This window comes from Nycticebus coucang, chromosome 10 (genome assembly GCF_027406575.1).
Source record: "Nycticebus coucang isolate mNycCou1 chromosome 10, mNycCou1.pri, whole genome shotgun sequence".
Taxonomy (NCBI): domain Eukaryota; kingdom Metazoa; phylum Chordata; class Mammalia; order Primates; family Lorisidae; genus Nycticebus; species Nycticebus coucang.
In genome coordinates, this window is record NC_069789.1 from 112662664 (window position 1) to 112676978 (window position 14315).

The 14315-nt window shown below is 46.0% G+C and overlaps 1 protein-coding gene across 4 annotated transcripts in view; it reads right to left on the bottom strand.

Annotated features, from left to right (window-relative positions):
* The window catches only part of LOC128595745 (zinc finger protein 845-like), a 27422-nt gene extending 13843 nt beyond the window's left edge, over positions 1 to 13579 (bottom strand). For 3 of the 4 annotated variants that reach the window (XR_008382978.1, XM_053604646.1, XM_053604643.1), the window contains exons 1-4: positions 13533 to 13579; positions 8423 to 8507; positions 3624 to 3750; positions 3235 to 3363 (exon numbers count right to left, since the gene is read on the bottom strand). Coding sequence is in view for 3 of the 4 variants with exons in the window: in XM_053604646.1 (XP_053460621.1) it covers positions 3235 to 3363; positions 3624 to 3750; positions 8423 to 8437 (271 nt within the window). In the remaining variant the exon portion in view is untranslated. Of the gene's footprint in view, positions 1 to 3234; positions 3364 to 3623; positions 3751 to 6388; positions 6677 to 8422; positions 8508 to 13532 lie in introns of those variants that run through there. The other variant, XM_053604645.1, reaches the window with a different exon arrangement.
* Positions 13580 to 14315: the final 736 nt, after the last annotated feature.

Genomic DNA, 14315 nt, shown 5'->3' on the forward strand with positions numbered 1-14315 from the left:
GAGCACAAGGAGGTGAGATAATACACTGGAACAGTGGGAAATATACAGGGGCTCAGAGAATTGTGGGTGAGTTGAAGAGAGATCAGGAGTAGAGAAACACAACATATGCTGAAAGTTTGGGACAAAAAGCACAGGTGAGCTTTGTAGGAAAAATAAGGTATTTAAGGAAACCTACTTACACATTAGTAATAGTACATGAAAATCTACAGAGAGCGCAAACTAATCAACAAGAAAACAGCAAACAATCTCATTTATTAATTACATACAACATGAACAAAAACTTCTCTCAAGAAGACAGATGAGTGGCCAATAAACATATGAAAAAATGCTCATTGTCCCTAATCAGCAGAGATATATAAATCAAAACCACTTTGATATACCACCTAACCCCAGTGAGAGTAGCCCACATCACAAAGTTCCAAAGCTGTACATCCTGGTTTGGCTGTAGAGGCAAGGGAACACTTATACAATGTTGGTGGGATTAGAAACTCATGCAGCCTTTTGGAAAAGACATAGGGAGAATCCTCAAAGAACTCAAAGTGGACCTTCCCTTTCATCACACAATCCCATTACTAGACATGTAGCCAGAAGAAAAATCATTTTCCCATGAGGAGTTCTTCAAAAGAATATTTACCACAGCTCAATTCAGAATCACCAAGATCTGGAAACAACCCAAGTGCCCATCAACTCATGAATGGATAAATAAATTATGGTATATATAGCCCATAGAATGCTATTCAGTCATAAGAAAAGATGGAGAATTTCCATCTTTTGTATTTAGCTGGATGGATTTGGAGAACATTAGGCATAAATAAATGATCACAAGAATGAAAAAGCAAGTTTCCATGTACTCAATACTACTATGAAACTAGTAGATGAACTCCTGAAGGTGCACACGAGAGAAAAACACAATTAAATTCAAGTGGGGAGAAGTGGGGAGAAGGGAGGGGATTTTGTAAGCTCACAACCTTTGAGCACACTGTAGGGATTTATGGCATACCTCCTGAGTGAAGGGCTCAACTACAACTTGCAGTTTACCTAATAAATGCAAACAATGTAACCTAATCATTTATACCCTCATATTAATCTGAAATTAGAAAAAAAGTCCCACGTTTATTTTTTTGGAACAACATTAACATTATGTTAAATGTCAATAACAACCAAAGTGACCCACACATTTTGTAAAATCCTTAGCAAAATCCCAATGAAACATCCTACAGAAATAAATGTAACCTTTAACTAAAAAGAAATCACACTGTCACCTCAAAAGCAAAAGAAACTTCAAAGAAATGGAACAGGAGGTCTCACGTTACATAAATTACAAAACTTATCACATAGCCACCTAATCCAAGCAGTGCAGTACTGCCATGGAGACAGCTGTAGAAAGCAATGACACAGAGAACCAGCCAGAAACCCTCAACTACACTGTCCAATGATGGACAGTCAGGGTGATACCAACATGTAAAGGGGAAAGGACAATCCCCTCAACAAATAGTGCCAAGGAAACGAAATATCCACAAGAAAAAGGAAGGTGGACCCTTACCGTACATGACATCAAAACTTTAGTTAATGGGGGCCAGACCCGGTGGCTCATGCCTGTAATCCAGAACTCTGGGAGGATGAGGTGAGTGGAATGCCTGAGCTCAGAGGTTGGAGACCAGCCTGAGCACGACCTTGATTCCTTCTTTAAAAATTCGTGGGCACTGTGGCAGGCACCTGCAGTCCCAGCTACTTGGGAGGAGGAGGCAAAAGAAATCACTTGAGCCAAAGAGTTGGAGGTTGCTCTGAGCTATGATGCCACAGCACTCTACTGAGGGTGACAAGGTGAGACTCTGTCTCAAGAAAAAAATAGTTTACTTAAAATGGATTCCTAATGTAAATACAAGAGCAAAAAATAATGATAGGTGAAAATCTTTATGAGATTGTACGGAACAATAACTTCCTGGATAAACACCAATACACAGAAAATAAGGTAAACATACCTACTAGATGTTTATCTTCAACAATAACACAAAAAAATTCACCCCAAGGCTCAGCACCTGTGGCTCAAGTGGCTAAGGCATCAGCCACATACACCTGAGATGGCGGGTTCAAATCCAGCCCAGGCCCGCCAAACAACGATTGGCTGGAACCAAAAAATAGCCAGGCATTGTGGTGGGCACCTGCGTCCCACCTACTTGGGAGGTGGAGGCAGGAGAATTGCTTAAGCCCAGGACTTGGAGGCTGCTGTGAGCTGGGATGCCAAAGCATTCTACTCAGGGTGACAGCTTGAGGCTCTGTCTCAAAAAAATAAAATAAAAAGAAAATTCACCCCAGAATAAGAAGTCCTGGTGAAAGGTGAGAAATGAAATACTTGAGCCCTGTTGCTGGGGATGTAACAATGGTACAAACACTATAAAAACCAACATGAAGGTTTGGTGCCTGTGGCTCAAGCGGCTAAGGCACCAGCCATATACACCTGACCTGGCGAGTTAGAATCCAGCCCAGGCCTGCCAAACAACAATGACGGCTGCAGCCTAAAAATAGCCTGGCATTGTGGCAGGCACCTGTAGTCCCAGCTACTTGGGCGGCTAAGGCAAGAGAATCTCTTAAGCCCAAGAGTTAGAGGTTGCTGTGAGCTGTGACACCACAGCACTCTACCCTGTGTTGAATGACAGGTGAGAAGATGATGAACACTTTGGTTTGTTCTTATCTTCAACTGACCTGAAAAGGCAGAAAGGGCTGGAGACAACTCTGTGTTGTACCCTGGCCCAGAAGCAAAGAAAGAACAATAATTATTTCTCATGTACTGATTAATTCTTCCAAGTATAGGAAATGGGAAGGCACCTAAAGAGGTCAATGCGTCTGGTTTATGGGGGCATCTCGTCTGACCTGTATAGACAGAGAACTGAGCACTAGATGGAATCAAATACAGAAGGACAGACCACAAGAGAAAGAGATCCTTGGAAATGGCCTTCTCTGTGTCCTACATAGACAGGGGACAAAAAGTTCACAGAGGAGTCATCATGCAATCAAATAATTTGCCTTTATCTCGGTTTGAGCTGCAGTACCACTGCAGGGTCAAGTAATTGACTATTCCACATTCAAAGAACAGAGTGGTAAGTAGAAACAAAGATTTTTTTCTTAGAGCTCACAGGATTTAACCTTTTGCTCATCCACAGAACCCCCAACTGGCAGCCTTTTCCACACATTGTTTAACAGTGCAGCTTCCACTGTGCCTACCTGAGCTCTTACCTGAGTGGACAGCTCTGATCACTTCCTCCCAGTTTGAATTTCTTGGTGTTTTCACTTCAGTCTCCACAGTCCAGGGCTCATTCCCTTCCTCCAACATGGAGAGAACAGTCAGGTCAGGAAGCAAGAGTCCTGCTTGTAAAAACAAGGAATCAAGAAGTGCTGCAGCTTTGCCAAAATCCAAGCCCTATGGTTAAGTAAGACAGAGGGCATTACAAATGTATCAAGAAAAAATGTATTTATCCATATAGGGCTGCCTTTGGAATGTGTATGAAACTGTGCTATGCAAACATCAAGCTGTCAGGACGTACTGAATCAAAGGTCCTGTGTAGAAAATAGGGAACTAGACATTTTTCTAAAAAGTCTACAGTTTAGAGCCATGATGTGCTCACCGAGGGAGACCAGGTTCCTGTAGTTCTCCAACATCACGGCCCTGTACAAAGCCCTCTGAGCAGGGTCCAGGCACTGCCACTCCTCCTGAGAGAACTCTATGGCCACATCCCTGAATGTCAAGCGCCCCTGAAATGAGAAACATGTTTCACCAAAGAGGGATGGAAAGAAATCCCCTCTTCACAGAAAACCAGAAGCAATGAAAAAATTGATGTGATTGAAACACGTATCTTGAAAGATCCACATTAATATACTTTTCAGCTTGCTATGTGCTGGACTCTAATTTTCTTTGAGCAGTTATGACATTCTCTAAATTAGTGTGGATCTTGCTGTTGTGGACATTACAAGAGAAACAAGTATGACATTAACAGGCTTATATCTGTTCCCTATAGAGGTATTAGATCTCTTTGACATACCAAACTAGAAAATTCAGTGTCCCTCCAAACTAGAAAATGACTGTTATCTTGAGGATCACTATGTCCACAGTGACTCACAGAAAGATCAGAATCTAAAAAGTGGTACGATGACAGCAGGCGCCATGTCAGAAGCTATAGAACAGGGTGGCGCCAGTTGCTCAAGGAGTAGGGCGCAGGTACCATATGCCGGAGGTGGCAGGTTCAAACCCAGCCCTGGCCAAAAAAAACACACACACACACACAAAAGAAGCTATTGAACAGTTCCCATGTGATAAGGATGATTGTGAATAGTTGGATTACCTGTTATACTAACAACAGCCCATAAGAGAAAGATATCTTCCCATCTTACTGAGGAGAGAACTGTGTCTCAGACACTGTAAGAAAAAACTTCCCTGGGATCACTGGACTAAAAAGAGCCGAGTAAACCCTGACCCCAGATGACCTGGTATTAGCATGGGACCTACTGGTTCAAACCCTTAAGAAGCAGACGAGCCTCAGAGGTAAACTGACAGAAAAGTATCTCATTTAGAAAAATTGAAACAAGTTCAAGGGTGAGAACATGCAACTACATAAAAGGTCATGATATGCACATACACACACCTATGCTCCTTATATGAGCAGTGTTATTGATGTCAGCTCATTAACATGATAGAGGAGGGGGTTATCCAGTGCCTGTCCACCTCCCTGCACTGTGCTGAGTGGCCTCCTGAGGGTGGAGGGCAGAAACCTCCTACATGGAGCTGAGCCAGGACCAGGACCAGCACTCCCAGGATAACAGTGGAGGCTACAAAAACCTACACAAGAAAAACTTTATCAGGGCCCGGTGTGGTACCTCATGTATGTAATCCTAGCACTCTGGGCAGCCAAGGCAGGGAGATACCTTGAGCTCATGGGTTTGAGACCAGCCTGAGCAACAGGGAGAGTCATCTCTACTAAAAATAGAAGAACTGGCGGGGCATGGTGGCAGACACCTATAGTCCCAGTGACTCGGGAGGCTGATGCAATAGGAGAACTTGAGCCCAGGGGGTTGAGGTTGGTGTGAGCTATGACATCACGCCACTCTACCCAGGACAAAAGAGTGAGAGTATGTCTCACAAACACACACAAAAAAAATTAATGAAAAGAAAGACTGAACGTTGTTGGAAAAATTTCTTTGTACACACCTGAAAATTTTATGAACTCTTCAGGCAAAGCAGTGACATAAAGAAAAGTGTTACAGGTTTGAATAAAATGAAAAGACCAGCACCTGGACTCTGCTTTGTGGAATAATATTCAAGAGCATATGCGGAAAATTCTGTGCGGTACATGAGTGGAACTGGTCTCTATGACAAGATCATCCCCACAGACTGGGGTGCAGGCTTTAAGGAGGGCAGGCAGTAGGGTTATGGGCCATTTGGGGGCCAGGTATGAAAGAAGTATCAGCAAGACTATAAGGCTAGTAGAAGGGGCTATGGAGAACTGGCAGAAACCAGTGAGTGAGAGCTCTGAAAACTCCTGTGGCCTGTTGAATTTAGTAGAGAAAATTACCCACGGTTATCCAACCAGCTTATTTTTACCAAGCTTTGATCAGTATTTGTATTGAGCCTGAAGCAAGGACAGAATCCCAAGAGAATGCCTTGAATTCTACTCTTAGAATGTTGTCTATACAGGGCCAGGTGCAGTGGCTTATGCCTGTAATTCCAGCAGTTTTGGAGGCTGAGGCAGGTGGATGGCCTGAGCTCACATTTTGAGACCAGCCTGAGCTAGAGGAGAACCCATCTCTAAAATTAGCCAGGCGTTGTGATGAGTGTCTGTAGTCCCAGCTACTCCGGAGGATGAGGCAAGAGAATGAGTTGAGCCCAAGAGTTTGAGGTCGCTGTGAGCTTTGACTCCATGGCACTCTACCAAAGGTGACATAGTGAGCCTCTGTCTCAAAAAAACAAAACAAAACAAAACACACATAGGACCTCCTTAACAACACAACCCCATAAATATGTAAAATAACTAAAAGTCCATGGAAAACATTCAAGAGAAAATTCCAATGGTCAAAAAACATAAAATTTATGTAAAATGATGACGTGCCTTTGATGACCCATGCCCATATTCACACACATCACTCGTACACACTCACACATGTACACACAGATACACTGAAATAACAGGGTTCTCTTTGCAACAACAGTCCTCTGCTGCCCACTGAGCCAGGGGGCTTCAAGGATAATAAGTTCCATAGGAAAGGCTTCTCACCCCTTCTTCAGAACCTCCTCCTCTTTCAGTGAAGCCCACTTCCACACTGTAGCAGGAAGATCTGGGCTGGACTGAACTCCCCTCAGGGCACAGATGAAAACCCAGCCAGAGCACAGCCCCCTCACCTCTCTGTGGATCTCACGTGGATATCAGCACTCACAAATGCATGAAACCGTGCCTTAGTTTTCAATGCTGGATACAGAATCGGTTAGTACCCCCTTATCCACAGAGGATATAATCCATGAACACAGGAGATCTGTGCATATGAACCATATGTGCTATGTAAGTTGAAGGAACAGTAAAATAATTTTGAAAAGAACAAAAAAACAGGCAGCTTGTCAAATGATATGAATATATTATGACATATATGATCTGCCAACATGTGATCTTAAATAGTGTATCAGTGGATACTACTGAGGATTATGTAGGATGTAAGTTGATGGAACAGAGACATAGTTTTTATTTTTTTATTTTATTCTATTGTTTTTAGACAAAGTCTCAACCTGTTGCCCTGAGTAGAGGGCTGTGGCATCATAGCTCACAGTAACCTCCAACTTTTGGGCTCAAGCGATCCTCTTCCCTCAGTTTTTCTATTTTTAGTAGCGATGGGGTCAAGCTTTTGCTCAGGCTGGTCTCAAACTCATAAACTCAAGTAATCCATCTGCCTCAGCCTCCCAGAGTGCTAGGATTACAGGTGTGAGCCACCTTGCCAGGTCAGAGACATAATTTTTCAAAGCAAGAAAAGAAACTGGCATGGTAGATGCCACCAACATATTACCACTTGTATTATCTCTAAACATATGACCCAAAAGCTGCGTGATAGAATATACAATGAAATAATCACTGAAGAATTTTCTCTAGCCATGCATGTGCCTCATGTTAGTAAACCCAAGAACGTAGAGGGGTTGTTGTGGGAGGATTATTTGAAGCCAGAAGTTCAAGTCCAGCTTTGGCAACATTTAGGGAACCTCCTTTGTATATACAGTAAAAAGCAGCCAGGTACAGGGATGTGCACCTGCACTCTCAGCCATGTGGAAGGCTGGGATGGGAGGATGACTTGAGCAGAGGAATTGGAAGGTGCAGCGAGTTGTGATGGGGCCACTGCACTTCTCTCTGGGTAACAGAGATCCTGTGTGTGAGAGGAAATATAAAGTCCCTACAAGAACAGCACAGCCTCTGTGGGGTAGAAACACTGAGAATGACTGAACCAACCTACTGAATCCAGACATTTATCATGACTCCATATTTTAAAACAGATGATGGAATAAAACACTCTGTATCACTGATGTCTCTCTATCTGTCCATTCTATTCCCGGTCATAAACAATTAGACATGAGAAACACAGTGATTCAGTCCTATAGCTCAAAATATAGTAGAAAATAAGTCAGAAAAGATGACCCTGAGGATGCCTTTTCCCAGAAGGTACCATGTTACCCCATGACTACAGACAGCTGGCAGTGCACCCTAATGTGGCCCCTGAATAGTCCCTCCTGCCCAACAGCACTGCTGCCACAGGGCCAAATCCCCTCTCTACCCTAGGGCTGGGGGTGAAGCCCTTCCCAGGACTGTGTCCAATGGAGCCTCTTCACTAGGTCATGTCACTGGGTCTCAGAGAGTTAGAATTAAAGTAGAGATAAGAAGACCTGAAGGAAGGCAGGGGGGTGTGGGAAGGGCTCAGTGAGTAGGGTGCCAGCCCCACATACGGAGAGTAGCAGGTTCAAACCCGGCCCTGGCCGAACTGCAACAAAATAATAGCGTGGGGTTGTGGCGGACACCTGTAGTCCTAGCTACTTGGGAGGCTGAGGCAGGAGAATCGCTTAAGCCCAGGAGTTGGAGGTTGCTGTGAGCTGTGTACTCTACTGAGGGTGATAAAGTGAGACTCTGTGTCTACAGAAAAAAAAAGAAAGAAAAAGAACTGAAGGAAGGCATGGGGGAGTGGGAACAAAAATGTCACTCAGAAGGGCTCAGAGTCAGAGAAGATCAGCAAGTCCAATGCCCAGTTCTGAGGAAGGATAAAGACACAGAATAATCGGGTGGCGCCTGTGGCTCAAGGAGTAGGGCGCCAGTCCCATATGCTGGAGGTGGCGGGTTCAAACCCAGCCCCGGCCAAAAACCAAAAAAAAAAGACACAGAATAATCCACTGAGAGTATCACGGTACCTGAGCAACAGCCATGACAGATTCCTCTTCTTTCCTCTTCCCCCAATCTGGGTTTCTTCCTCATCCAACACGAGGGTTAAAAATCCTGATCATAAAAAAATATGGTGTTCAACGGAGAATCAACACACTGCCTTTAGTGACAGGATCCCAAGGAGAGTCAAGACTTCCCACTTAAGAAGATGGTTCTCTCCCGTCCACAACACCAGGGGGATGCAGGGACAATACGCTCCTACAGGATGATGAATTAGTGATTATCTGACCCTTTCATCAGACTCACCCCTGTTCTGGTGACTTCTCTACTCTTGCTGTAGTACTGGGGAGCTGGGCTGCACTGAGCTCCCCTCCAGGGCACAGCCCCAAACCCTAGGCAGAGCACAGGCCCTTACTGCTCTGTGATCACAGGCTCAGCTCAGCCCTCAGCCGTGGAGGACACAGACCCTTTGTCTTTAGTGCTGGACATGGACTGGACACACCTGGTGACTGGAACCATTACTGAAGGTGGTTCCCAACCGGACTATGTAAATGGCAAGGGGAGGCGAGGGGAGTGTTTGAGAAAAGCTTCAACACTCCAATGTAAGACCAGTCTTGACCTCCACTCAGACAGCCAAGGCCAGGACTCCTCCCTCCTTCTCATGCTGTTCTCTCCTTGGATACTTGTTGTCACTTTTATCTAGACAGGGAAATGTGAGGGACCATTAGAAAAAGTTAGATGGGGGCGGCGCCTGTGGCTCAGTTGGTAAGGCGCCGGCCCCATATACCGAGGGTGGAGGGTTCAAACCCAGCCCCGCCTGAACTGCAACCAAAAAATAGCCGGGCGTTGTGGCCGGCGCCTGTAGTCCCAGCTACTCGGGAGGCTAAGACAAGAGAATCGCCTAAGCCCAGGAGTTGGAGGTTGCTGTAAGCTGTGTGAGGCCACAGCACTCTACCGAGGGCTATAAAGTGAGACTCTGTCTCTACAAAAAAAAAAGAAAAAAGAAAAAGTTAGATGGACCAATTTCTGGTGTGGTGTGGGTAAAGAGGTGCCTGAAATATTGAATAGGGGACTGAGTCCTCTGGTAGAAGGTGATACCAGCACAAAGACATAAGGAAAGAAGGGTGCATGTTACCTGTAACTCAGGGGAACAGACTTCTAGAAAGAGAGACAACGCTTGTAAATACCCTGAGGCAGGAGCAACCTCAGGAAAAGGAAGAGGCCCGTGTGGCTGGAGCAGAGGCAGTGAGCAGGACACAGATGTGGCCCAGAGAGGTCCTGGGGAGCTGAGGAGGAGGGCCCCGGCCTGCACACTTCTTTCTCCTATGTCTTGAGCAAAGTTTCAAAACCTAATTGCCCATCTGTTTTAAGTAAACTTGTACTTTTTTTTGCTTTAATACAAGAATGCACTGGGGCAGCGCCTGTGGCTGAAGGAGTAGGGGTGGGTTCAAACCCAGCCCCAGCCAAAAACTGCAAAAAAAAAAAAAAAAAAAGGAATGCACCCAACATATTGTTGGCTGATCACAAGTTAAGTCATCTTTGCACTTGCATTAGCTAATGCAATTTTTAAAACATAGGGTAATGTAGGATACTGTAAAACTTTCTTGGTTTTGTCACCAGAAAAATAGCAGTGACATGAGATTGCTTCTGGTTAAAATTACCAGCCTACAATTTGTTAATATATAAAGTCTTATCCAGGCACAGCAGTTCACACCTACAATCCTAGAACTCTGAGAGGCTGAGGCAGCAAGAGCTCAGGAGTTTGAAACCAGCCTGAGCAAGAGTGAGATCCAGTCTCTAGTAAAAATAGAAAAATTAGCCAGGCATGGTGGGAGGCACCTAAAGTCCCAAGTACTCAGGAGGCTGAAGCAAAAGGGTAACTTGTGCCCAAGAGTGTGAGTTTTCTGTGAGCTATGATGATGTGATGATGTCACTACACTCTACCCAGGGCAAAAGAGTAAAACTCTGCCTCAAAAAAGTAAAATGGCATGTTGTCTTATATACTATGACAACAGAGTGAGTGCACAGTATGAGAAAATTTTGCTTTAGGGCCACGGTGTTTCCTTATGTCAAGATAGCTCAAGAAACATGTGAGTGGTACATGGTTCTCTAGGGCCCAGGTCCAAAACTAGCATAAGTACAACTCATGTGGCAGTTACCATGTTAAATATACGACAAGAAGATCCATGAACCCCAGAGCACAGGGTCGTCCTGCTCTGAGTTATGAGGACCGCAGGAGAACATGTTTCTTACAGCAGAGAAAGTACCCTTTGGGGGCGCCGGCCCCATATACCGAGGGTGGCGGGTTCAAACCCGGCCCCGGCCAAACTGCAACCAAAAAATAGCCGGGCGTTGTGGCAGGCGCCTGTGGTCCCGGCTGCTCAGGAGGCTGAGGAAAGAGAACCGCTTGAGCCCAGGAGTTGGAGGTTGCTGTGAGCTGTGTGACGCCATGGCACTCTACCGAGGGTGATAAAGTGAGACTCTGTCTCCATAAAAAAAAAAAATAAAATAAATAAATAAATAAAAATAAAAATTGAAAAGAAAATAAAACTAAAAATTGATGAAGCCGTGCAGGGAGGATGCCAGGCAACCCTGAAACTCTGAGGGAGACTGTCAGTGCTGCACAATCTCAGGGCCAGCAACACCCAGAAGCAGACAGACCGACCCCTGTCACTACTGAGTAGAGATCCCAGGCCCTCTGACAGGGAGGGTGGGTTGCTAGGAAATGTCTTCCCTTTAATGTTTGAAATGAGAAAACTACTCAAACTGAACACAGAATATTTTCTGTCTAGTCACTAATGTGTATGTGATTCCCCACACTGACCATTTCCCTGGGGGACTCCCAGCTGGATGCCCCATAATCTAACTCAATTTTGACAGCACAGACATGTGTGGGGCAGCCTTGTGGCGATGAGGCCTACACAGGTGATCTGATCCCATGTCCAGGTAGACAGCGTGATAGCCAAGTTACCTTATGGACACCCGTATGGACGTCTGAAGGAGAACTGCAGGTTGATGAGGGGTACCCCACACGTCAGTGACTAGACATGACATATTCTGTGTTGAGTGCTCATTCACAAAAGGATTGTGAAAGTAGGACTCACATCCTGCCCCACACGCTACCCCATCTCAGGAAAAGGAAAGAGGGTGACCCACGATTGAATGGGCCAACTCTCACCATCTGGCTGAAACCGGGCTACAAGTGGAGGGTAACCTGAGAGGCCAGGAATTATTTCATGTACCAGAATTACTGATAGGAATTGTGCAATTCTCAATTCCATTTATATATTGGTAGCAAATGCTAAACTTATTAAATGACAAATAGGGAAACACTGTGTCACAATCGCTTGAACACTAATCTGGGCTCATTTCCCTGTGTTTCCCTCCCTTATTCTCTACAAACCGCTCATCCTCACCTTCTCCCCTCCTGCTGTTGCTTTTCTCTTCTCCTCTGTGTGTCCCCTGGGCTCCTGTGCCTCATTCTGTTGTCCTCTCTCCGGCTCTTTGTCCCCTACTTCCCTCTATTCCTTCTTTGACCTGTTCTGCTCCATTCTGGAAATGGGTGTCACTTTTCCACCTCTTTGTCCCTAATATTTTGACTGTCCCAAAGTCACCTGTGGCTCCCTCTTTCTTCCCCATCTCTGCTCCCTCTCTCTTTTATTATATTTTCCCTTTCTTCTCACACCCCATCTCTTCTCTCTCCTATTCAGCTTTGGTTCCTTCCCTGTGTCCCTGTCACCAGGTGCCCCTCCTGGGATCCCACCAGCAGGCTGCTCTGTCTGCCCTGACTCCCAATCATTCCTACCCAGGACTCTCTGTCTGAGGCACTTCTACATTTGCTGCTGTTGCCCCATGTTGCTTTCCTTCATCTGTCAGGGGAGCCAGGTTTCTGGAAATTACTTCAGGGACTTTTCTCCCCCTGCTGGTATATAGCTCTCTGACAGGCTGGTTAGAAGAATTCCAAAAGCAGAGCAAGCATAGGCCACTCCAATTTGAGCATAAGGCACTCCATCTTGGCTGTTCAGTGACCTCTACTGAAACCACCAACTTGTTTAGGGACCCAGCTAGAAGGGAGAGTCAGTACTGGGGCTCTCAATGGCTCTGAGGCAGGGCCTAAGCCTTAAAAGAACAGAACGGTCTCAGCGGGAAGCGAGATGGAACCTTATATGGCAACAGTTACTAATACTCCAAAGTAACACTCTCCCGCTCCTACCCTACCTAAAACTTTTTTTTCCCTACCTAAAACTTTTGACAGGTAAGCACTCTTGCCCTTCAAGGCTGAGGCCTATTGAATCTCAGCCGGCCTTCACTCAGATGCCAAATAAACTTCAGCTACTGGTCTAAATTCGGGTTTGTGACTTGATTGGCCGGACTGCTACGTTACACCTTTGGCTTTCACACTCACACGTCCTTGCAAATCCCTCCCACATCCCCTAGTGGGCACTGTTCATGGGGCTCCCTCACTCTTCCTCTGTAAGTTTTCCTATCTTTACTCTCCTGCTCTCCGTGTCCCATACTCCGTTCATTCCTAAGTAAGGAATAAAAATAACATGCTGACTGAAGAGCGCACAAATATTAGAAATGAAAGGACATTTAGTGTCACATTACAAACCCTGGTTACCTCTCCCCAGACTTTACTTTGAGGAAGTGGTGACTGAGGGTTGTCCTGGGCAGCTGAACCCGACAAGGAGAACGAGGAGGTGGGGCTGAGGGGACGGATTCGGGCAGAGGTGGGGTCAACAGACCCCAGGACCAGGGACAGGACGAGGCTCCTCCAAGACCCGGGATGCGGCGCTGCCCTCGACGGGCGACTCAGGCGCGGCCTCGGGGGCCAGGAAGGGCGTGAACACCCCTGTGCGTGAGCACTTTAGGGGCGCGGAGGGAGTACAGGGGTCACTCAGGGGTTCTATGGAGGACGCGGTGCGAAAGGCGGTGTCTCCCCGGCGCTGTGAGTGGAGACCGGGACAGGACCGGCCTCAGGGCGACTCAGCTCACAGGAAAGCCACTCTCGCTGGAATGTGAATTCAGTCAGGGAGGAAGGAGTCGCGCGGGGATTTAAGGTATCTACGACCCTGATCCCGGAGATAAATGGGTTGGGGATTGCGAAGTGAATACTTAATCGGAAAAAGGTAAACTCACCTGGCGTCTGTCGCCTCTTTTCCACACCAGCTGCTTCCGGGTTTGTGGGGAACCTGACCACGCCTGAGAGGCCGGGTTGGGGCGGAGCCTGTGGTGGGCGGGGCAGGATTGGGGGCGGAGCCTATGCTTCCCAGTATTATATGAAAATGCGTTTATAATGTAATTTCTTTTTTGTGAATTAATTTTGGTTGAAATCAAATCTATTGGATGCTATTATTTCCGGCACAACCACAAAGTCATCTTCCTTTGCTCAAAGGCGTTACTCTGAATTCAAATACCAGTCAGAGGAAGGTGGCACAATGGCCTCTAGGGATTCAGCAATAGGGATTCAGCAATAGAGATTATCTCTTTGTCCCAAAGTCAAGGTGAAGTCTGGGGATTTCCCCTCTGATTAGTTTTCATTTTCCTCTGCAGATGCTGGTTATCATCCATACGGATGATTTCCAAGCATCTGATCTTAGAGAAGGACCACATTAAGAAATTACAGTTCACCGGCAGTGCCTGTCGCCCAGTGAGTAGGGCACCCAGCTCTATATACCGAGGGTGGCGGGTTAGAACCCAGCCCCGGCCAAACTGCAACAAAAAATAGCTGGGCATTGTGGCGGGCGCCTGTAGTCTCAACTACTTGGGAGGCTGAGGCAAGAGAATCGCCTAAGCCCAAGAGCTGGAGGTTGCTGTGAGCTGTGACCTCACAACACTCTACGGAGGGCGACAGAATGAAACTGTCTCTAAAAAAAAAAGGAAAAGAGAAGAAATTACAGTTCGCTATCTTGCACTCTCCCA